Source organism: Drosophila ananassae, chromosome 3L (genome assembly GCF_017639315.1).
Source record: "Drosophila ananassae strain 14024-0371.13 chromosome 3L, ASM1763931v2, whole genome shotgun sequence".
Taxonomy (NCBI): Eukaryota; Metazoa; Arthropoda; class Insecta; order Diptera; family Drosophilidae; genus Drosophila; species Drosophila ananassae.
Genome location: NC_057929.1, coordinates 8,028,600 through 8,049,991, shown reverse-complemented (window position 1 = coordinate 8,049,991; position 21,392 = coordinate 8,028,600). Strand labels below are relative to the sequence as shown.

The 21,392-nt window shown below is 48.5% G+C and overlaps 5 protein-coding genes across 8 annotated transcripts; 3 read left to right on the top strand and 2 right to left on the bottom strand.

Moving 5' to 3' along the window:
* The first annotated feature begins 4 nt into the window (after window positions 1-4).
* LOC6494715 (myotubularin-related protein 6) lies at window positions 5-7,462 on the top strand. 2 transcript variants are annotated; one of them, XM_014907442.3, is made up of 10 exons: window positions 5-250; window positions 2,964-3,080; window positions 4,531-4,693; window positions 4,757-5,040; window positions 5,103-5,237; window positions 5,306-5,535; window positions 5,628-6,140; window positions 6,196-6,438; window positions 6,491-6,713; window positions 6,768-7,462. In XM_014907442.3, the coding sequence occupies exons 1-10, from the start codon at window positions 227-229 to the stop codon at window positions 6,903-6,905; spliced, it is 2,070 nt and encodes a 689-aa protein (XP_014762928.1). In that variant the 5' UTR covers window positions 5-226; the 3' UTR covers window positions 6,906-7,462. The 2 variants fall into 2 exon arrangements, with proteins under 2 accessions (XP_014762928.1, XP_001959805.1); XM_001959769.4 differs by lacking the exon at window positions 5-250 and adding an exon at window positions 1,037-1,612.
* On the bottom strand, window positions 7,418-12,507 carry LOC6495896 (translation initiation factor eIF-2B subunit delta). Of its 3 annotated transcripts, XM_032450679.2 has the most exons (5): window positions 9,938-10,054; window positions 9,730-9,767; window positions 8,910-9,557; window positions 8,248-8,853; window positions 7,418-8,189 (listed from the first exon to the last, which is right to left on the bottom strand). In XM_032450679.2, exons 2-5 carry the CDS (start codon window positions 9,757-9,759, stop codon window positions 7,506-7,508), a joined length of 1,968 nt encoding a protein of 655 aa, XP_032306570.1. In that variant the 5' UTR covers window positions 9,760-9,767; window positions 9,938-10,054; the 3' UTR covers window positions 7,418-7,505. The 3 variants fall into 3 exon arrangements, with proteins under 3 accessions (XP_032306570.1, XP_032306571.1, XP_014763528.1); XM_032450680.2 differs by lacking the exons at window positions 9,730-9,767; window positions 9,938-10,054 and adding an exon at window positions 12,425-12,507; XM_014908042.3 differs by lacking the exon at window positions 9,730-9,767 and having other exon boundaries at window positions 9,938-10,066.
* LOC6494716 lies at window positions 10,058-10,717 on the top strand. The gene is made up of 3 exons (XM_014907443.3): window positions 10,058-10,197; window positions 10,287-10,487; window positions 10,553-10,717. Exons 2-3 carry the CDS (start codon window positions 10,307-10,309, stop codon window positions 10,618-10,620), a joined length of 249 nt encoding a protein of 82 aa, XP_014762929.1. The 5' UTR covers window positions 10,058-10,197; window positions 10,287-10,306; the 3' UTR covers window positions 10,621-10,717.
* LOC6494717 (little elongation complex subunit 1) lies at window positions 10,815-15,656 on the top strand. Its single transcript, XM_001959766.4, has 2 exons — window positions 10,815-12,377; window positions 12,435-15,656. Exons 1-2 carry the CDS (start codon window positions 11,072-11,074, stop codon window positions 15,551-15,553), a joined length of 4,425 nt encoding a protein of 1,474 aa, XP_001959802.1. The 5' UTR covers window positions 10,815-11,071; the 3' UTR covers window positions 15,554-15,656.
* On the bottom strand, window positions 15,564-21,232 carry LOC6495895 (golgin subfamily A member 4). Its single transcript, XM_001959765.4, has 8 exons — window positions 21,005-21,232; window positions 20,711-20,798; window positions 20,465-20,655; window positions 20,200-20,403; window positions 16,448-20,122; window positions 16,315-16,386; window positions 16,133-16,249; window positions 15,564-16,067 (listed from the first exon to the last, which is right to left on the bottom strand). The coding sequence occupies exons 1-8, from the start codon at window positions 21,086-21,088 to the stop codon at window positions 16,050-16,052; spliced, it is 4,449 nt and encodes a 1,482-aa protein (XP_001959801.1). The 5' UTR covers window positions 21,089-21,232; the 3' UTR covers window positions 15,564-16,049.
* Between the last annotated feature and the right edge of the window lie 160 nt (window positions 21,233-21,392).

Sequence of the window (21,392 nt, the reverse complement as noted above, 5' to 3'; positions counted from 1 at the left end):
AAGGCGGAAATCGGTAAAGTCACATCTCTAATTTCCGTGGACATTCGCTGATCAAAATTATTATTGTTTATTTAAAATGCAAATTAAATAGATACCTTCTGTGAATTTAATCCAAAATACTGATTGCTGCCTGAGCTTCTAGGCCGGTTAAATAAAAAACGGAATTATTATCCGGACGGCGTGCTATAAACGGAGGCAACAGGAAAACCCAATCAAAACGTAAACAATGGACGATATCAAGCTGGCCAAGGTTAGTTATTAACTTAATCAAAGCCCAATTATGTGCTACGGTTACGTACTGTCGTGGTCATTACACGGGGCACCTGAGGGCAGTGAAAGAGTTGTGAGTCATCCTTTTTCCGCTTCTCCATTTATTCAAAATCGATGGTCCACCTGTTCCGTGGCAAAAAGGACCGAGGACCGGCCTCCCCCTGACCATACACATCCTTGGGGACCATCCAGCCTTTGGAAGCCAAAAGAACCCAATTCATATCTATTAATATGTTTGTAAAACATGCGCATAGCCCAAGAAAGTAAATTGGTCCTGACCTCTCTCTGTTTTCAATCGAAAACGCGCCCACACGCCCAATGTTAATCATGCACCCACCCACACAGGCGCAGTTTGAGAGGCCAAATTTTAGCCGTGAAAAAGGTGTTCCCCCAATCCAGCGAAACATACGCCCAGCATCTGAAAGGCATGTTTTCAAGCCTGGCCTTCGGCAAGGCCTGTTGAACTTTGTTTAAAGTCTGTGGCCGTTGGGATAGGAAGTAGGGCGGGAAATCTAGTGATTACCGGATTAGTTATTTCTTTATAACCAAGAAATTTTTATTTAGTTATTCAAGATTAAGTTAAGTTAAGGATATATTAACAATTTTTAATTTATTAGTTACATAGTTTTCAGAATACTTTGTCTTTTCTGTTTGGGATATCCTTTTATGGGTAGGGTATGCATTCTCTCGATGAGAGAATTTCCCTTTGACAAATTTCCCAACACAAACTGTAGCACGCTTATAAGCGCGCGCCTTTTGCTGGAGCAGCTGAGTCTACTCGCAGCGGTCGTGGCGAGGGTTTCGCTTAGTGAATTCCATTCCACAGTAACACAAATACACTCTCACTTGTGCACTGGCAATAGGAAGAGTCAGCCAAGAAAAACACATAATATCCCAGTGTATATTTGTGAAAATCGGGTTCGTGTGGCTGGCGAAAAGTGAAAGTTATCCACCTCCCACATTCACGTGATTTTGTTTGATTTGTCAAGCCGAAAAAGCGACGGTTGCTCCTCCTGCTTACTTCGACAGCTCCTACCCGTCGGCTGTTAATTCAAAATCAATAAACCATTCAATAACAAGTGAGCCACTTGGCACTTGCACCATGGACTTCACCAGATTCATGAATAAGTTCAACGAGATCGAGCGCCAGCTGTCCCCCACCTCTGCCCTCCGGCTAAGCTTTGACAATATATCACCGGAGACGGAGGAGCCGCCGGATGGCAACAAGAGGCTATGGGGCGTGCCAGTGCCGCCTTTTGTCTCCGAGAAGGTGGTTTCCTGGATCGAGGAGGAGTTCAACGAGGCGCCCGTCTTCTACAACGGCAACAGTGTGCTCAAGAAGGTAACTGGCTTTCGGATATCACTGTCCGAGTTTCACTGCCCATTCTTCTGCAAATTATGCAAATCCTAAGCCCAGAAGCGAGGCAATCCGAACAAAATCCGACTAATTTTCCGTTTTACGCATTGCCACCGGCTACTGAATGGCCGGAAAATATGCAAATCACCATCGAGCGCTTGGGCAATATGTTCGGAGACCCGGCTCCTCTCAAACCCTGCCGCCCCTGAAACGTATTTGGGTCACATGCTGCCGACCAAGTTCAATCTATCCTGGCTGCATCCGGGCACCATTTGCGTCACAATTCTGGCTGGGGTAATGGGCGAATTACTCTTCCGTTCTGCCCCCACTCGAACTGACAAATTGTTGCATTGTCAGCAGGATACCCGAGTGCGGAGCTCTGGCAATTAAGTGGATGGGTTTTCTATCAAAGTCACAGATGCTTCTGGCCGGGAAATTGTCATCGGTCATCAAGTATTCGCCACCGTAGGCAACAGGCTGACAATTGCAAGGATTCCCTCGACAGTTGAACTTGTTTTTGGTTATTTTAGGTTTCTATCGAATCAGTGTAGTTTCCTGAAAATTATAGCACTTTAAGTACAGAAATCTTGCCAACCTGGCAATCGCTGTTTTAAATATTCAAGAGAACCTTTTCCTTTAAAGTTGCTACTTTCATGGTTCATGATTCTTTTCCCCAAGTTCCTGCAGTGTTTTCCACAATTTGCATCTTAAATTGAATTGTCTGCCCGCTGGCCTGGAGTAATGAACTCCCACTGGCTAAATCAGACAATTAACTAACCTTATCTATCCCGACAATGGACCACCGGCCTCAAACAAAGGCCCCAATCTAAATGACATGAAAGGAAATTAGTCCGATGATGAACAGCTCTCGGGACACACAATATGTATGCCTCCTGGGCAATAAAAACTGGCCCGACTGGTGGGAGTGGGGCCTAAAGCCGCCTGGGCCTAAAGGACCATCAAAGGAATGAATGTGCTGGCTGGCAGGACGGTTATCCTTAATGGCTGAATACCAACTAACCGCAAAGGGCACGCTATGGCTCTATTTATTCAATGCTTTAAAGTTTTCCCATCCTCGAAACCAGATGAGTGCTTCATGATGCATCTTCTGTCCTGTTTTTTTTGTGGTAACAGGGGATTCTGTTAATTGAAAAAGTTTCTTGCTCCTTGTATGTCAATAGAAGTTACTTTTTCATGGAATTCATATAGGTTTAAAGGAGGGGATAGGACTCCAACAGAGCTTTCATAAACAATACCATCCCACTGACGTCAGTGGGAGCAGAATTTAAATAAAACTTTAACCATTTTTATGATTCTTTCTCGATTGTTTGTGCAGGTGGAGAATGTGCGGATGATAGATCGCTACAATACCAAAAATCCCACAGTGGGCACCCTCTATCTGACGGCTACCCATTTGATATTCGTGGAGCCCGACAGCAACAAGGAGACCTGGGTAAGTACCCCCGATGACATCATCAATCCTTAGCACCAAAAACACTTTTCTTTTCGGGCTAAGACGCTTTTTTTCAGTTAGTGTAGCGATATTTTTATTTGCGTGGCTGGCCCACAAACAGTTTAGTGAGTCACCTCGGTGTCGGTTTGTGTTTCTTTCTTCAGCGAACGTGCTCAAATGGAGGTTTTTTCTTTCCTCCCTCGGTTTAGGACCGACCTCGAGCTCGGCTGTCAAAAAGTTTAGAGCCAGCCCCTCTGCTGCACTTCCGCCTTTTTCGCCAAGAATAATTTGAAAGCGTGAGTGCAGAAAACGCCTGCAGATAGTTGTTTGAGCTTAAAGTTTTCTGTTTACACAGGAATTTAATTCGCAGCTGCAATCTTGGCGAGCACTAAAGGAGGTTGTGCATAAGCGTGTTGCGTATACGCCACATTGCACAGATACACGAACAAATTAAATTCCCAGCTCGGCTTTTATGCACAATAATTTCCCACCCACGCCCGCAATATGCATACCCCATGATGTGGCGAGTAAATAGAGGAAGACTCTTTAAATTCCTCAACAGGAACAGCTTGCTACGAGTTGCTAGTTCCAACGCGGTCTCTATTCTTTCGCCAAATTGGATGGGCCTTGGGAAAATGAATGTCCTGTTTGCTCGGCAAATGCGGGCTTAGCGCGTTAGCTTATAAACTAAATCCCTCCCAGAGCTCGTATCCTTTGATATGCGACCGTAACCGCTCAAATCCCCGCCCATGCAAGTGCCACTAAATGCTCTTAATTATTCCTGCTGCGAATTGCCATGGGCTGCCATGCCATGTGCCACCCGCGGCGTATACGTAATCTTTTTATTTGTTTCCAAGGTACGGCAAGCGCCGCCATGCATCGCATTTTAATTGCCAAAATTGTATTAATTATGAAAGTGGGCGAGAGTGTAGTGAGTGCCACAAGTGGCCCCAGAAGAGCAGTAGTCTCAACTATCCTAGTTAGTCCTGGACCAGTGCAAAGTGGTTAATTAAAAGTTGAAACACTCAACGGCCAAGTGGTCTAGCTGCTAGGGAGTGCTGGGAACTACATATATCGATTTTCTGTGCCATTGAAAATTGGTTGTTAAGTTTCCCATAATCCAGCTGCTCCGTCCTGCCATCCTGCTTTCCGGCTCTCAATTTTTTACTGCCCTCCACAGAGGCGCATCAATTATTTAGTGCCAAGAGCAGTTTGGACCGGGCACGTCCGCCCATCGGAAGGGGGAGTTCCTAAAGTTCAGTTGAGTTGTGTCTCTTTATATTTTTTTTGGCGAGTGTTGCATAATCTCATCCCTAGTGGAAGTCATGGTCATAACCAGACTTTTGACGAAGGAAGCTCACAAAAAAGAGTTGGATTTAAGTGATTTACTTTTCTAGGTCACGGATTTGAAAAGAAATTGTATTCAATACTAGCATTATTTACTTTATAGATCCTGCACATGCACGTGGCCAGCATTGAGAAGCTGCCACTCAGCACTACAGGATCGCCGCTGCTCATTCGCTGCAAGACCTTTCTGTCGGTAACCTTTGTCATTCCCAAGGACTCCGAGTGTCACGATGTGTACACCTCGCTGCTGAAACTCTTCCAACCAGGTAGGTATTCTCCAAGGAATCGCCAATAAACCATAAACTCTGATTCCTCCCAACCATCAACAGTGTCCATCAACAAATTATATTGCTTCAACTATCAGCCGGCCAAAGATGACTTCCCCAAGAACGCCGGCTGGGACTTCTTCAAGCTGGAGGCGGAATTCAAGCATATGTTGGTGCCGAACGAGAACTGGACCCTCTGCTCGATGAACGAAAGTTACGAGCTGTGCGACACCTATCCCCGTCAGATATACGTGCCCAAGGAGGCCACCAAGCTGATGCTCATCAGTAGCTCCCGATTCCGGTCCAAGGGTCGTCTACCGGCACTAACCTATCTGCACAACAACAAGGTAAGCATCCTATTTGGCTATCATTCGTACCAACATCTGATAAACTAACCTCCCGAATTAAGGCCTCGATTTGCCGATGCAGCCAGCCGCTGTCTGGGTTTAGTGCCCGCTGCCTGGAGGATGAGCAAATGCTGGAGGCTATTCGAAAAACCAATCCCAACACAGACTACATGTACGTTGTGGACACTCGGCCACGGGTAAGTTTGAGGGCAAGAGAATTCCCAAGCGATTGGCACATGCAAATAATCCACTTACCCTCCTGCAGATAAATGCGATGGCCAACAGAGCCGCTGGCAAGGGATACGAGAACGAGGCCTTCTACGAAAACATCAAGTTCCACTTCCTTGGCATCGAGAACATTCACGTACAACGTGCTAGCCTGCAAAAGGTTCTGGAGGCCTGCGAACAGAAATCGCCGACAATGAGCGCGTTTTTGAATGCCCTCGAGTCCTCCGGATGGCTGAAGCACATTCGCTCCATATTGGACACGTCAAGGTGAGCAAACAAATGGTGGTAGTTGAGCTAGGAGCGCTCTTTACTGTATCTTGGGGATTTATTTATAATTCATAACATCCGATTTTTTGCAGTTTCATCGCCAACGCAGTGGATAAAGGAGTCTCTGTGGTGGTTCACTGCTCTGATGGCTGGGACCGCACAGCCCAAGTCTGCTCATTGGCGCAACTGATGCTGAATCCCTACTACAGGACGATCAAGGGCTTCCAGGCGCTAATCGAGAAGGATTGGCTGGCCTTTGGCCACAAGTTCAGTGAGCGGTGTGGCCACATCCAGACGGATGCCCGCGAAGTATCACCGATCTTCACGCAGTTCCTCGACTGCACCTGGCAGTTGATGTCCCAGCGCAGCGAGTCCTTCGAGTTCAATGAGCGCTTTTTGCTAATCCTACACGACCACGTGCACTCCTGTCAGTTCGGCACCTTTGTGGGCAACTGCGAGAAGGACCGATTGGACCTGAAACTGGCAGAGCGCACCTTTTCACTCTGGGGCTTTATGGCCAACCACTTGAACGAGTATATCAACCCGCTGTACAAGCCCAACGTAGATGAGTCTATTAAGGCCAATCTAGCGCCCCAGTGCATCAAGTAAGGATCAATTAGAAGGGATTAATTGGCATCTTATGGTATGTTTTTGTTACAGATTCTGGCGGGGAATGTACAGTCGCTTCGAGAGTGGCATCCATCCGCGGGAGCCCTTAGGGGATCTGCTACTCGACAGCAAGGAGCACTGCAACTCGCTGGAAGATCACGTGCAGCATTTAACCAAGCGCATTGCAAGCTTCAAGAACTACATCTCCAAGTCGGCCAAAAAACTGCAGGATGCCACTAGCACCACTTCGAAGGTTAGCAAAGAAACCTCAAGCACCGAGATCAATGACAACAAGTAAGACGCACTTTCAAGGACTAGAATTTCTTCTAATGTGTTTCTGTTTCAGGTATAACTATGACAAGAAGCTGAGCGAGCTGTCGGCAGCAGACGACGATCATCCGCTGAAGGCCAGCAACATGTCCTTTGCCAATTTATCCTTAAACGCCGAACAGTCTAGTCCCGCTCAAGCTTTGCCCGACGAGCTCAATTCCGTGGCTGTGGACTGGAAGCCCATGCGCAATGTGACCACCTGCTCCTGCTCCACGCCCTTCGACCAGTTCAGCAAAAAGGTGGGTGCTGACTAATTAATTAAAGAATTTAATGTAAAAGTTATCCTTTTTCAGACACACTGCTGGCGCTGTGGGGACATCTTCTGCGAGCGGTGCATAGACAAGAATGTGGCACTTCCTGGACACGATAGCGGCAAGGCGGTGCCCGTGTGCCGTGGCTGCTTCCGCCAAATGCAGAAACAAAGCCCGTAAATATCATACAATTAGAGTCTATGGCTAGCCTAGTTCAATGTTGTTTGAGGGATTCGAGCTTGGAATCAGCCATCGCAGAGGAAATTCTATTAAATTATATTGTATGGATGTATTTATTGTTGCATTTGTAGCCGTAGTTGCTTACAGAAGCTCATTCAAGTTGTTGCAAATGAAAACCCCCCCGAGTTGAACCAAAATGATCTACTAGCGATTGGCTTCCTTGTCATCATCCTAGTCTGTAAGTCGGGCACAAAACCGTATTTTGTTGTTTACAATTAGAGAGAATAATTTGCCGAAATCCCACACACATTATATACAATACAAGCAAAGAGTACAATTGAATGTAAAATATTACAGAAGCACTGTTATGTCATATAATTATAATTTTATAATCCGATCAATTTCTGGATCAAGTATGTACAGATCGGGCATAGCCCTCCTCTCCTGCCTCCTGGCTTCACTTATATTCCACTAGCTGTAGCGATTCACCCTTAAAATACTACGCAAACTTGTTTATCGATTTGATCAAAGTGTAATAAAAATTATTTATTCAACAACTGCGAGTTTCTACCGAGTGATCCATGATTATAATTACGATTCTTAATAGCCAATATCGGGCTTAATGCGCAGAATAACCGGAACACTGGTGCAGGGCAGGATGGCCACTTCCGTGACCACAGCGCTGACCAGTTCTGGCGGCGTAATGTCATAGTTCAGATTGAGGGGCATCAGTTTTCCCTTGGCCGCCCAGTTATTCAGCTGGCACTTTTCGCCCCGCACCAACTGATTGGGATCGCTCAGTTCGTTATAGACGATGGCGTCCGTCTGGAAGCGCTCACTGAACTTGTGCGTTTCGCAGCAGACCAGCACGGGTACGTTGTGGGCGTTGGCCACCAGGGCCACTTGTGCCGTGCCTGTGCGTGCCATCACATACCCGTTGGCCAAGAGAGCATGGGCTCCTAGAAGGACTTTGGTGGCTTCTGCCATCACATAGCCCACAGCATTGATGAGCACATAAGTGCAGGGGATTCCGGTAGCATGCAGGCGGCGCAGCATCTCCTGGCCCTCGCATCCGGGGCGGGAGTCCACAACGATCACCCGGAACGCCACCTGGCGCCGCTTCGCCTCTTCGCAGATGAATTGGATCAGAGAGGAGCAAGCAAAAGTGAGGATCACATCGCCGTCTGTAATTTTTTCCTGAAGAAAGCCACTTATCGCCTGGGCAGCTTTACCAATCTGATTTTCAATGTAAGTATCGATGAAATGGCCCAGTAACTCCTTAAGCTAAAAAGGAAAAATAGAAATATGAAGACTACTCTTTCTGTAACCTTCCATAACTTACCTCCGTTTCGGGTGTGTCCGTCGGCAGTTGGGTGAGTTGGTTCTTAAACTGTTTATAGGCATTCGAGACGGATACCGCCAGTGGCCGGCACTTGTGCAGATGATCCACATGGTGCTTCACAGCCGCATCTAGACTCCGACCAAACTCCTTTTTCGCAGGGGTCTCAAAGTCCTGGACAACTTGACGCAACGCATGCAGGAAAGCAATGCAACGCGCATTGGAGCCTACCACCGTACGTTTGGCATATTGGACTCCTAGTCTCGCAATGGCTGGATGCACGAGAGGATCGTTGATGAACAGACTATCACCCTTAGCGCAGACCAAGTGGTTGAAGAGCTTGACCCGGCACTCTGAGTGGGAAGTAGCTTGTGGCGATTTGCTTGGCGAACTGCTGGTTGTTGTTTTGGTGGGAGAGGCACTTTCCCTTTTCGGATCTTTGCTGGGGCTGGTCGCTGCAGCTGAAGGTGCTTTGCCAGCTGGAGGAGCCTTGCCGGTTGGAGGAGCTTTGCCGCCAGGTTGGGGCTTTTTTGTTAGGCCTTGCGCCTTTGCTGCTCGTTGAGCCTCCTGAATAGCTCGACGCTCGGCCTTGCTAAGAGCCGGTTTTTTCTGCAAACAAGAGGGGGTTTAAAATATATAAAAATTAAAAAGAATGTAGACAGTACCTCATGCGCTTCTGGGGCTGAGGGTGCAGTTGCAATGGCCGCAGGAGTTTTATCCGACACCTTTAAGTTGGCCAACTGTTGTGTCGCAGCCTCTACTTTGACTCCAGACGCTTTTCCCGCCTTGGCAGCCTGCTTGGCCGCCTTCTTGGCTTCTCGGTCAGCCTTAATTTGATCTCTGGATTTCTCCGCAGCTTCCACATCATTGCCGTTTTCTAGGTTGGCTTGCACCACATTTGTCTGCTGTTGCGTTATATTGTTGTTTTCCTTGTTTGCTGTTACAACTGATGGTAGTTCCAGCTTTTCCTTCGCTGTGGTCGTTGTGGTGGTCGTCAGCTTGGTGGTGATAGTTGTCTGCTCCACTTCGGTGATGATTGTGGTGGCTGGGGAAGCGGCTGTGTTGGGGGTCTTCTGCTTCTTGGCCTGTTTCGCCAACTTCTTTGCCTCCCGCTCGGCCATTACTTGCTCGCGAGTCTTCTCAGGTGCCCCCGCATCCCTAACGCTGTTTTCTCCTGGCATTGCACTCGCAGAGTCGGTGGTTGAGGTCTCCGGGGTGGTTAGGCTGTTATCTTCCAGACGATTTCGTTTGTTTCGCGGACGATTGCGTTGCCTTTGCTTCTTTTGCTTATTTTTGGCCGGCTTACCGACTGTCTGCGAATGCGAAGAATATAATTAGTTCATGGGCCAAAGTATTCGGAAAGGTTTAAGGTTGAAGGTTTTAAAAGTATCCAATTTTTAATCAAATCAGAAACATGCAAAATCAAAGTCTAAATTTCAACTTCTAGATAAATAGGTTTCGGTTGAAGTGAGTGAGGCTATCTACCTGTGGCACCTGTTCTCCCATTAAAACCATTCTGAATGCTTGAAAAGAGATAGACACAATGCAATTTTAGGGGAAAAGGATGTGGCAAGCTGCATGTGTTAGGTGCAGTAGCAGCAAAATCTGCTTCCTGACAGAACCTTGTGAGTTATTAGTTGGTCATATATAGTTCGAAATCCATTCTTAAGTTTGGAAGAGCCCACAAACTTACCTTGATATTTTTATTTTTGTTTAATTTGCGTTAAAACTTTGCTCACGATGACAATATGTGGATATCCAGCTGTTTTTTTGCTGTGTGGCCAATAATCGGATTCCGATAAACTCTTGGCCAGAACTGTTTACGCACTTTCCAACACTAAAAATGTGTCAAAAATACCGTCACCAATGAAAATTGTAGTGATGTGCCAAATATATCGCTATCGAACTTTCGAAACAAGTTGGCATTTCGATTGCTGTCGTTTTATTTGTGAGGTACGTATGTTCGGCTGCCACTGCTGAAAATTACATAATTTTTTGCAAAAAAAGTGAAAAACACTCCTAAATTGCAAATCCCGCTGCAGCAACCAAATCATCAACTATAATGGCCGACAAAGCTGCTGCCGAGAAACCTCTGGGTCGCCCCATGCGCTATCCGTACACCTTCTCGGCGAAGATTGCCCAGTTCCCCATCAAGCACTACATCAAGAACCAATGGATCTGGCGCTACTACTTCATCGCGGCTGTCGCCTGCGTGCCTGTGTTCTACAAGATCAGCAAATTGGGTTGGTTTCAACTGCGATACCTTTATTTGTTATATAGTAAATGTTGCATTTTTCTTATCTTTCAGCTAACTCTCCCGAAAACAAGAAGGCATGGGCTGAGTCGCAGGCCAAGGAGCACGCCGAGCACCACTAAATGGCCATTAATCTAGTTTTATTAGTTGCATCAACATTTAAGAGCTGTTTGTGTTTGGATTAACGTGAGATCGGCGAATAAAAAGAGTTGAAAACTATTATAAATTTGTATTTTTTTTTATAATTTGGCAAATGTTGGCAACAAGAGCGCTAACGATGGTCAATGTGGTATTTTTTATATAAGGTTGCGGTATTTATCGAGGGTACCAATTATCGGCCTTGTCCATCTCTAAGGGAAATGTTTTGGTGACCGGCTGAAGAAAACGCGGATTATTTTAGTTCTTTGATTTGTATATTAAAATTGCGCTAGCCAGTCTAATTCTATAGGCAGCTACAAAGACTTGCAGATTATATACAAAATGCATTGCATCCTCTGTTTTACCATCATTTAAAAGCCACAGCGGTGGTGGACATCGTGACCACGTGAAATCCAGCAACAACAAGTCGCGGCCATGGATTTCCCAGAGTTTTCTGATATTAATATAGATCAACTTTTGAGCGAACCCGCGCCGCTTGGGAATGGGGTGATATCGTCCTACAAGCAGATACCCACGCCCAGAATAAACGGGAATGCCAAGGGGAAACGAAGCCTTCTGGCGGAGCGGATTGCGCAAAGCGACGACCTCATCCGGCAACTGAAGCAGCTGCAGACCAAGAACAAGCAGCTGACGGACCTGCAGAAAACGGCTAAGGAGGTCACCGAGCTCTACCAGAAGGAGAAGCAGTTGCGGCTCGAGCTAGAGGAGAGATCCAACAAGTTGGCCGCCCAATGTGGAGAACTGGAGAAGCAACTCGATGTGCAAGTGGCGACCTGCGAAAACCTGCAAGATGAGTTGCAGGAAAAGGGACTGCCGGTGGAGGCGAAGGATGTGCTCGGCATCCTCATGCAGTTCTACCAGCGACTGGGCGACGACTGCGGGCTCGGGCGAAGGGAAAACAACATCATGAAGAAGCTGAAGGACTACTGCAAGACAGCGGAAATCCCTGTTCCCCCGCCAAGAAGTCCGACCGCGCGGCATAAGCGGAAAAGCCCTCAAAATGGTGTCAACCAGTCCACCCAAACGGACCAGGAGCCCGCTAAGGAGAAGCCTTTGGTTTGCTCGGTGGGCGTGCAGGTGGGGAAGCTGGTGGAGACCAGGAGTCAGGGATCACAGTACAAGAGAACAACCACTACGAGGGGCACCACCACGGCGTGCTTCATTGAGAAGCGTGATGTGGGCACCTGCTTCCCAGAGCCCGTCCTCTCACCCAAGGTGCGCCAGATATTGGATGAAATGCTATCCTGGCGGACAGACAAGGTGATTTCCCCGCTGAGCCCACTTAGTCCCATCAGCGAAGTGCAGGAGATTTGCTCCGCAGTCAGCGTGGCCACATGCACCACTCTGTGCAACATTCAGCGGGAAATCGACTACATGCCGGAGGTGCCATCGCAAATCAAGGTCTCCGCCTCTCGACCTCCGTCGCGCGCCATGATGGATGGCATAAAGGAGGAGGCCCGGTATTCATTAGGCAACAAGGAGCTCGCCAAGGAGTTGCTGAACTTTCTACCTCAAAACCAAAGCTGTCTGGCCAATCTCTCGCCGCAAGCCTTCGATGAGCTGTGGCAGGTGTTTGGCCAAATGGTCCTGGGCCTCTTGCAGAGGCGCTCGATCCAACAGAGCGCCAGCAATGCGGACTTTGTTAGTTGGCTCCACGAGCTCTACGAGAGCACGGAAAGCTATCCGGCGGAGGTGTGCACGAATACCACCAACAAGAAAGGTAAAATCGCTAAAAAGTTAGCCGTCAGTGGAATAATTCAGACTAACCTCCTTTTAGATTTCTCTGCCGGCACAGACTGCGTGGACATTGGCACGGATCCCATCGTTTTGTCGCCGAACATCAGCTACGGGGGAAATGTGACACCCATTCGGATACCACCGAAGCCGAAAGAACGAAAGTCAAAACAGAAGAAGCGCAAAGCGACTTCGAGCGTAAAGTCCTCTCCGAAACGAAAATGCCTGGAAGCGGACGTATTAGAAGACAAAAATAATGCAAATAATAAACCAGTAGATAAGGAAGATCAGAATGAAAAAGTGCCGGAAACGGCTATACAGTTTTTAAGCAATTTGAACACTTTTAACATGGCCAACTGTGATAATCTCAATATGGAATTGGACGAAGAGGAAATGTATCTGCTGCAGCTGACAACAAATTCAAAGAGCCAAGGACCTGAACAAATCAGTAGGGATGAGGTGCAGCTGGAAGTAACTACAAGTACTACTAATTTATTGCCTGCTGTCCAGAATGAAAGCAACTCTCTAAGGGATGATGAAGGAATTAGACCAAGCGAAGAAGTACTTCCAAAAATTAATGAACCTTTGCCTTTCGAACCTGAACCTGAAAATGAACCTGAAGAAGCTAAAAATACGGAAATCTTTGAGGAGAAGGCAAGTAAGCCTACAACAGAAGGGGAACCTGCTCTAGAAGAACTACTATCTGTTGGAAGCTCATTAGAGGAAGAGAAAAGCAGAGTTGCCAAAAAGCTACAAACGCTGAAAAGCTTATTTGGCAGTGATTCGGATTCCGATGGGTTAATAAAATGGAGAGATGAGCAATTGTCGCAGCCAGGCTCTAAGCCTTGTGAAGAATCTAGCACTGATGCTGAGATTTTAAGCCTCCTTACCGTGCGGCCGAGCAACGCGCTTATTGCTGACTTTGATTCCATTTCAAGTGAGGAGTTGCCAAAGTCTGAGGAAGCGGGAGAAGACCAAGCCGATGATGATCCTCGAAAGACTCCCCCTGAGCGACTGGAAGAATCTTTATGCCTGAGTGATTTCACTTCCGATTCGCCCGAGCTTGTGGATTTATCTTTAAGCCTTAGTGATTGTTCCTCTGATTCTCCTAAGCATATGGTTGTGTCTTCGTGTTCTGGTGATTCCAAATCAGATGTCCCGGAGAGTCTGGATGTGCCAACGTGCCCCGCTGATTCTAAACTAGAGGCTCATGAAAGTCTGGAAGAGTCCTTATTCCTCAGTGATTCCAGCACTGATTCGGAAGCCGAGAATGTTTCGAGCAATAATGATGAGTCGAAGGGGGAAAGAGGTACTATGGATATGGATGACATTCAACTGGACAAGTACCTCTCATCAGAGTTACCAAGCAGCGCTCCAAGAACCACCAGTGTCGAGAAGAACAGTGGGCACAATGTGAAAGCACCAGAGGTCGAGTCGTCCGCTCTTCCTGTTCTAAGGAGCACGACGAAGAACGTCTATGGCTCCAGCGATGATTCGGATAATCCCCGCCTGGTCATTGACGAAAGCGCCGAAAGTATGTCCGATTGGGAGAAGACGCCGTCGCCTTTGTCAGATTCTCCAAAGCTAAAGAGAAACATAAAGTCGGTTTCCTCCCTCTTGGAAGTACGGATGACCCGTTCAAGAGCGAAACAATTGGAGCAGAAACTAGATGCGGATGGAAGGACATCTCTGGTGGATCAAATAAGGAAGCGGCTGAAACACTCTCTGCCCTCTGACTTGGAAGGAAGGCCCCTCGCGTCAGATGTCCTCCCCAAAGTAGTTGAAGCACATGTGGCAGAAGGTCAACCCTCAAATGTAAATACCACCCCCGAGGAGTTGCCTAGAAAGAAGGATAAATCCTGTCCAGAACCCAGTCGTGTGATTATCTCGCCTCCCGCTTCTCCCCCACCTGAGCCAATCGAGGAGCATGATGAACCCATCGATATTCCTCTCGAGCAGGACATGTGCCAACGAATCAAGGGTCCGCCACTGCTCATCAGTCATGTAATATATGTCAGCAAGAATCAGGAGCAACGTAAATTGCCGGAGGAGTCGGAGAAACGGAAACTGAATGAAACGCTAGACAGGTATCTCAAGGACACCATGTATCTGAACTCCACCCTCAGGGATCTGGAAGACAACATCAAGAAGGTGACCAACAACGAAGTGGAAATAGTGGATGCCATGATCACGGTAATCTGTAAGATCGGCTTCGAGGCGAATCCCATGATTCGGTTGATGAACGCCCTCCAATATTTCGATTTCACGGAGAGGTTCATGCTGAGGGTCGAGCTACGCCTGTTTAGATTCGTCAAAGACCGTCCCCAGACCGCAATGGCCATGACCTATGTACGGCTATACCTGAAGATGGCTTCAATGATGGGACATGTCGAGAATCCGGCACGGTTACTGCTGGCAAAGATACTGTATCACTATGATAAGGACATGCCTGTCCTGGTCTTGGAACTGCTGACCCAATTCCCCACCGTTATTCCGCATCGGGAACAGCGGGAGTACGACCACTCCGATCCTCTGATCACCGTCATAAAGCACCTTTTGATGAACAAGAAGTATGACATGACCGACCCGGAGAGTCCGGAGCGATTGCTCTTGTCCAAGTTGCGCTTCGAGTTCCACTTTAAGACGTTCGAGCCAACCGCGAATCAGGTGCTGGAAAACCTGGTCGAGAAGCTGAAAGCGGGCCGGCTGGAGCAGCTGGGCTATGCCTTCGCGCTGTTCTGTCGCCGCAGTCCGTATCTGAAGATAGAGGACACTGTTCTCGGGGAGCATCTGATGCCGCTGGCCGCCAGCTACTGTGATCTCGCCACCCGGAGCGAGGACTACGATGACCGGCTGCAGTCCCTGGTGCAGTGCATGTCGATGGCTTTGAAACCGCTGCCGATAGATACCGACATTGCCGCCTGCGTGGGGCTCTTTAAGCGCCTCCTGGTGGCCGTGCCGCGTCCTGCCGTTCAACAAGCCGTCGTCCAGGCTATTCTGCGGCTCCAGAGATTCGGATTCATGCATGTCTCGGACGTCCTGCAGAACTACAGGCCCGAGTACTCTTTGGAGCCGCTGACCCGCGCCATGCTTCGAAGTTTCGCCGAGCGGAGAAGGAAGTACGTTTATAGCCAAACCCACAGAAAGTTCCAACGAGATTAGTCGTTACCTATCCTTGTATGAATTGCAACTATTTATTTATATAAGTGTGTAATTTTTAGATTTTCTGAATTAAATTAAATGCCAAATGCGATACGGATACAAATACGGATCTTTACAAATTTCAACTTATAACTAAAATACACAAATCGATTGCACTTAGGTTAGATCGGGGATTAAATGGGGGGTGTGGATATGGATAGTTCGGCCGGAAACATAGGAAAGCGTAATAAACATTTACAAAAGTGCTTAGCATGAATTTAGACAAGTAGCTATAATTAATTAGTGGACTGTACAGTAACATTTATCTATCTTGGGTCTAGTGCACAGTTGAGCACACAGCTTCAACAACAACAACATCTCGAAATGCCCCTCTGCCGGATGTGAGGTATAAGGTACTTGATGAATTCCCAGGCCCAGCGTTTCAAAGGTGCTCACGAAGCGTATTCGGACAGGAGTCCCAGACCCAGTTGTCGTCGTAGAGAGCATTTAGTTCATGCTAGATTATTTTGTTTAGCTGGAAGATACGAGTTTGTTAAGCATATTTTAATTATTTCTGAAGAGGATGAGGATATCTCCTACCAAGGATCGACGCTGGTGCTCCTTTTCCAAGGCAACCTGGGCCTGTTGTGGCGAGAATTTCAGGACTGCTGATATCACCTTGACCAACGTCTCGTTGTTGGTGTTGCCTGTCAGATACTGCCAAGAAATCAATGGATAATTATTAATTTCCAGTTGAAAGATGATCTGGTGGACTGACTCACCTGGAACATGATATTCCGCAAGTATTCAAACTCTGTGTTGGCGGGAACACTTTCACTATGCTGCATGGATACCTGGAGAGTATACAGAAGCCATTACCCACTTGATCCTTCAGTTACTAGCCCTTCTACCTACCAGTGTTTCATCCAATTGCCGCGATAGCTTAGCGTTCTGCAGCTTGAGTCGTTCGTTGGACTGCTCCAGTATCAGGTAGTTCTCGCACTTTTGTTCCAGGAACAGATTGCGATTGGTCACGTCCTGCACCTCGTTGGCTATCTCCTTGAGCTTCGCCTCCAGCTCAGCCTTCTCGCCCGCGGCGGCCGCCTCCTGCACGTTTTTGGGCGCCATGCTGGCTAGAAGTTGCTGGGCCTGGATACCTGCCCGCAGAGCTTCCAGTTCGTTGATCCGTTCGGCCATCTGTTGGTTGTTGGCCTGCAGCTCCTCCAGCTCCTGCTGCATACTGGACTCGGACGCATTACTCTTGTGTTTCAGATCCTCCAGCTCCCGCTGCAGTCGCTCGTTGAGGCTGCGCAGGCTGTCGGAGTCAGAGGACGCCGCAGATTGCTCCTTCAGACTGGATATCTCCTTGGTGAGACTTTCAATTTTGTCCTGCAGACTTGAGTGTTCTTCCTGGGATTTCGTCAGCTCGTTCTGCTTTTCCTGGAGTTGCTGTTGAGCCTGGAGGAGATCCTTCTGCACCGCGTCGCTCTGCTCGGTCACGAAGCTGGCGTGTTCCTTTTGGCGCGTCAGTTCCACGGCCTGCTCATCGATGGCCTTCTTGAGCTTCGCTGCCTCTGCCTTGGCTGCCTCGCTCTGGACCTCCTTCTCGGACATCTGGACGGCATGCAGCTCGGCCTTCTCCTGCAGAACATACAACTCACACTGGAGGGACTTGAGTTTCCCCTTCACTTCTTCACCCTCCGCCAGCTCCTGCTCCAGTTGCTTGGTGTGCTTGTTAAGGTACTCATTCTCCACCTGGATCTCATCGTACTTGGCCAGTTTTTGTGAGTTCTCCGCCCGCTCCTGCAGCTGCCGATCGCTCTCGGCCAGGATCTCCTGCAGCTCCACAACCCGACGGTTCTTTTGAGCTACCGACTCCTTCAGTTCTTCCACATCCTCCCGATGTTTGCTCTTCAACTGATCCATTTCCAGTTGCAAGGCATCGTTGGCTTCGTGCAGGCGCTCCACATCAGAGTTGGCGGCACTCCAGCGGGCCTCCAGAGTGGCTATCTGGGCGGCTTGGGATGCACTGGCTGCCTGAATCTTCTCCTGAATTCCCTGATCCGCCTGCTGGGAGGCTTCCAGCTGCTCGCGAAGATTCTTGATCGTCGCCTTGAGCTCCGTTTCATTTTCCAAATTCTGGCTTTCCAGCTCAGCGCAGCGCTCCGCCTGGTCCTTCAGCTGCTGCTCTTGTTCCCGCTGGCGTTCCCTCAACTGCAACAGTTGCTGCTGCTGCTCCTCCAGGTTGCGCTCGAGACTGGCCTTAACCTGCTGCAACTCCTCGCTGGCCACTTGGAGACAGTCCAGCGTGTCCTTGGTCAGCAGCTTCTCCTTCTCGTAGGCATCGCATTTATCCTGCAAGGTGCGGTGGTCGTGATCCATCAACTCCTGGGCGTTCTGGAGCTTCGAATGCTCATCCAGGACCTGTTGCAGCTTCAGCTGAATCTTGCCAATCTCCTCCTGCTTGGACTGCACTTGTGATTCCAAGTGGTTCGCCTGCTCCTCCAACAGGCAGTTGCGCTCGGCCAACTTGGTGTTCTCGCTCTGGATCCCCTCTAGCTTGGCAGCCTGGCCACTGCTGTCCAACTGCTCCTGCTGAAGGGCCTCAATGCGGGCTTCCAGTTTGCGCTTCTCGCGCTCCAGTTCGCTGTGTGAGTCTTGAACTTGTTGTAGGTGCGCCTGAATGGTGCCGATCTCCTCCAGAATCCCAGCGACCCGAGTCTGCAGCTCCTCCTTTTCGCTCTCCACCTTTTGAAGCTGGTTCTGACGATTAGTCAGCTCGCTTTGGAGCTGTTCCAAGCGAGCAGTTTGTTCGCTGAACTTCGACTGATGTTGGTCATGTTGCTTCTTCAGTTTGTTGAGCTTATTGCCATTGGCTTTTAGCTCCTTCTCCTTGGCTAGCAGACTAGCCTGACTGCTGGATAGCTCCTGACTGATGGCTTCCAGTTGAGTTTTAAGAGCCGTCACAGTTTCGCTCTCCGAGTTGGCGTGCTGGTCGTTCAGGATTTGAATCTCGCGCTGCAGCTGCTCCAGTTTCAGTCTGTGCTGCTCCTCCAGAGACGCCTTTTCAGAAGTCACGGCGGCCACGGACTCGCGTTCCATCTCAAGGTTCTTCTCCAGCTCCAGGGTCTTGGCCGTTAGTTCTTCCTTGGCCTTTGCCAGCTGCCCCTCCCAGTCGCTCTGTTGATGGCGCTGAACGATTTCCGTCAACTGGTCGTTGTGCAGCCGCAGATCCTGCAATCTCTGTTCGCTGTCGGTCCTTAGGGCATTCAGCTGCTGCTCCAAGGCATCAGCTTGCTCCTCCTTGGCCGAAAGCTCTGTTTGCAAGGCATTTAAACTCTTTTCCACTTCAAAGAGCTTGTTCTCAGCTTTTTCTTTAGCTGCTCGCAGTTTATTCTGCTCTTCCTGTATTTCCTGAGACTGCGAGCTATGATCCTGGTGTTCTTGGCGCAATTTTTCCAACTTCTTCTCGTTTTCCGTTTTGAGAGTTTCGAGGTTTTCCTGCAGCTTCGCCAACTGATCCTCTTTGGCTTTAATTTCTGTTCGAAGGGACGTTATTTCTCCTTCTGCTGCCACAAGTTTAGCCTCAACTTCGTCCTTGGATGTCTTTAATTTATTTTCCTGCTCTTTTGCTTCGTTCGATTGGGACTGAAGGTCCTCTTTGTATTTCCGAAGTGTCTCGAGGTTCGTTTCGTTTTCCTTTTTGAGAGCAACAAGTTGCTGTTCCAATTCCACCAACTGATCCTCCTTAGCTTTGTAATCGTTCTTAAGGCTTTCCAGTTCCTGGTCCTTAGTAGTAAGCTTCGATTCGGCATCCAACTGGGCAGATTGTGCCTTCACAAGCTCCGCGTTGGAGTCAGAGGCTTGACTATCGCGATCTTCGTTTTGTTTCTGAATGTCTTTTAGTTTTTGTTCGTTTTCTGCCTTTAGGGCCTCCAATTGTTTTTCGAGTGTGGCCACCTGTTGCTCCTTGGTTGCGTAGTTGCCTTTCAGCGTATTCAAAAGATGCTCTGTGGCTATCAGTTTGGCGTCGACTTCCTGCTTGGATGACTGGAACTTCTTCAGTTGTTCCTTGGCATCGCTAGTGTGCGATTCCCGCTGTGCCTCAAGCTGCTTTAGCTTCTCCTGCAGGTTTCGCACCTCGATGTCCTTGTGCTCTAACTCCGTGTGGATGGCCTGCTTAGTTTGGGCCAGCAGCAGAACGTTCTCCTCCTCCTGCTTTCGCAGAGCCTCGTATTTCTCGGTAACCTCCTTAAGTAGCGCCTCGCTCTCTTTAAGTTTCTGCTGGAGAAGGGTGATATCCTCGCCAGAGGCGCCATTGGCAGAGGATGCTGCCTTCTCATCTATATCTATAAGCTTCTCCGAGTTCAATTCCTGGCCACTCCTCTCCAGGGCAGCAGTAATGTTGTCGGGATTCTCCCCCAGCAGTTTAAGTTTCGTCTGATAGGCCTGCATCTTGCAGCTCATGTCGTCCATTTCGATGCGCAGAGCCTCCTCCAGGTGCGCCTTGGCCTGCTGCTCCAATGTACACTGCTCTCGCAGCTCGCTGATCCGTCTCAGGGCCTTGTCTTGGGTCTCCACCAGCACCGACTAAAATGTGATTTTATCAGTTACATCGCCAACATAAGCCCACCGATAAGGCAAAGATAAGATATACGAATAGATACCCTCGCCTTGGAGCTGTCGCGCTCTAATTCCTTGTACTTCTTTGCCAAGTCCGTGTAGCGGCATCGGTACTTGTGATACCTGTCCAGGGACTTCTTGTAGGCATCGTACAGCTGATCCTTGGTGACGACATCCAAGCGAGCCGTCGAGGCGGAGTCATCGAACTCACTACTCGTCTCGTCCAGGTCGGACTGAAGGTGGTAGACCTACAAAAAACAATTTTAAATCATTATTTGGTTAGAGATTGTATCCTTTAAGGAGAATTACGGCTGGGGCATCGTAGGAGGGCAGGCGAAAGGACACATCGCTGGCCATCGACGAGTTGGACAACTTCCTCGTCCTGGGCGTGGCTCCGCCTCCGAGGCCATTGAGGGACTGGGTGGAGGAGCGTCCCCGCAGCGACGACGCACTGGTGGCCGGCAGTTTCTGGATGCGATACGGGGAGTTCTGAGGCGTGTCTACAATAAAGAGTTATTCATACTTGGGCGATAAGAAACCTGTACGGTAACTTACCCTCCTCCGTGATGCTGAAAAAGTTTTCGCTGTTGTTGCTGTTGTTCGAGTCCGAGTTGGGTGTTGTGCTCGATGAGCTCACGGCGGCCTGAAAGGAATGGAAATAAGTGAGTAAGTGCAGCAGCTGGCTCTATCAGGTCCACTGAAATGGGTCAAAATGGACAATAAAAATCACTTTCTCAGTTCCCCCGCACACATACACCTCTCGGTGCTACTGTTTTGATTGTGTGCGTTATGTTTTTCTTAATTTGCACTTTTCATCTGACCCCGCATCCCCTCCTAACGAGAAAGTACCTGGGCAGCATTCGCAAATTGCTGAAATTTCGAGGGGGACGCCTTCACCTCCTCGATCAGCTTATTCTTCAGGTTGGCAAACATGATGAGGCCGTGTTGGGCTACTTTTTAACTGCCTCAGTTCCCTAGTTCGAGCACTGTTTTAATTTTTAATTAAAAACACATCCAAAGTGTAAATACGTGTCTGCAGTGGATATTAACAGTCTATATAGAGTATAACAGCTGTTAATTAAGAGAGGAAAATATCTTAGGGCATCACTGGCGAGGGGTAACACTGGTAAAATGTATCTACAAGATACCAGATGGCGCCACCTATGTAAAATGTAGAATCTGTTCAAAACCATCAAGATTCAAGCTAGTTTCTAGCCCTTTTGACCAGCTTACAACA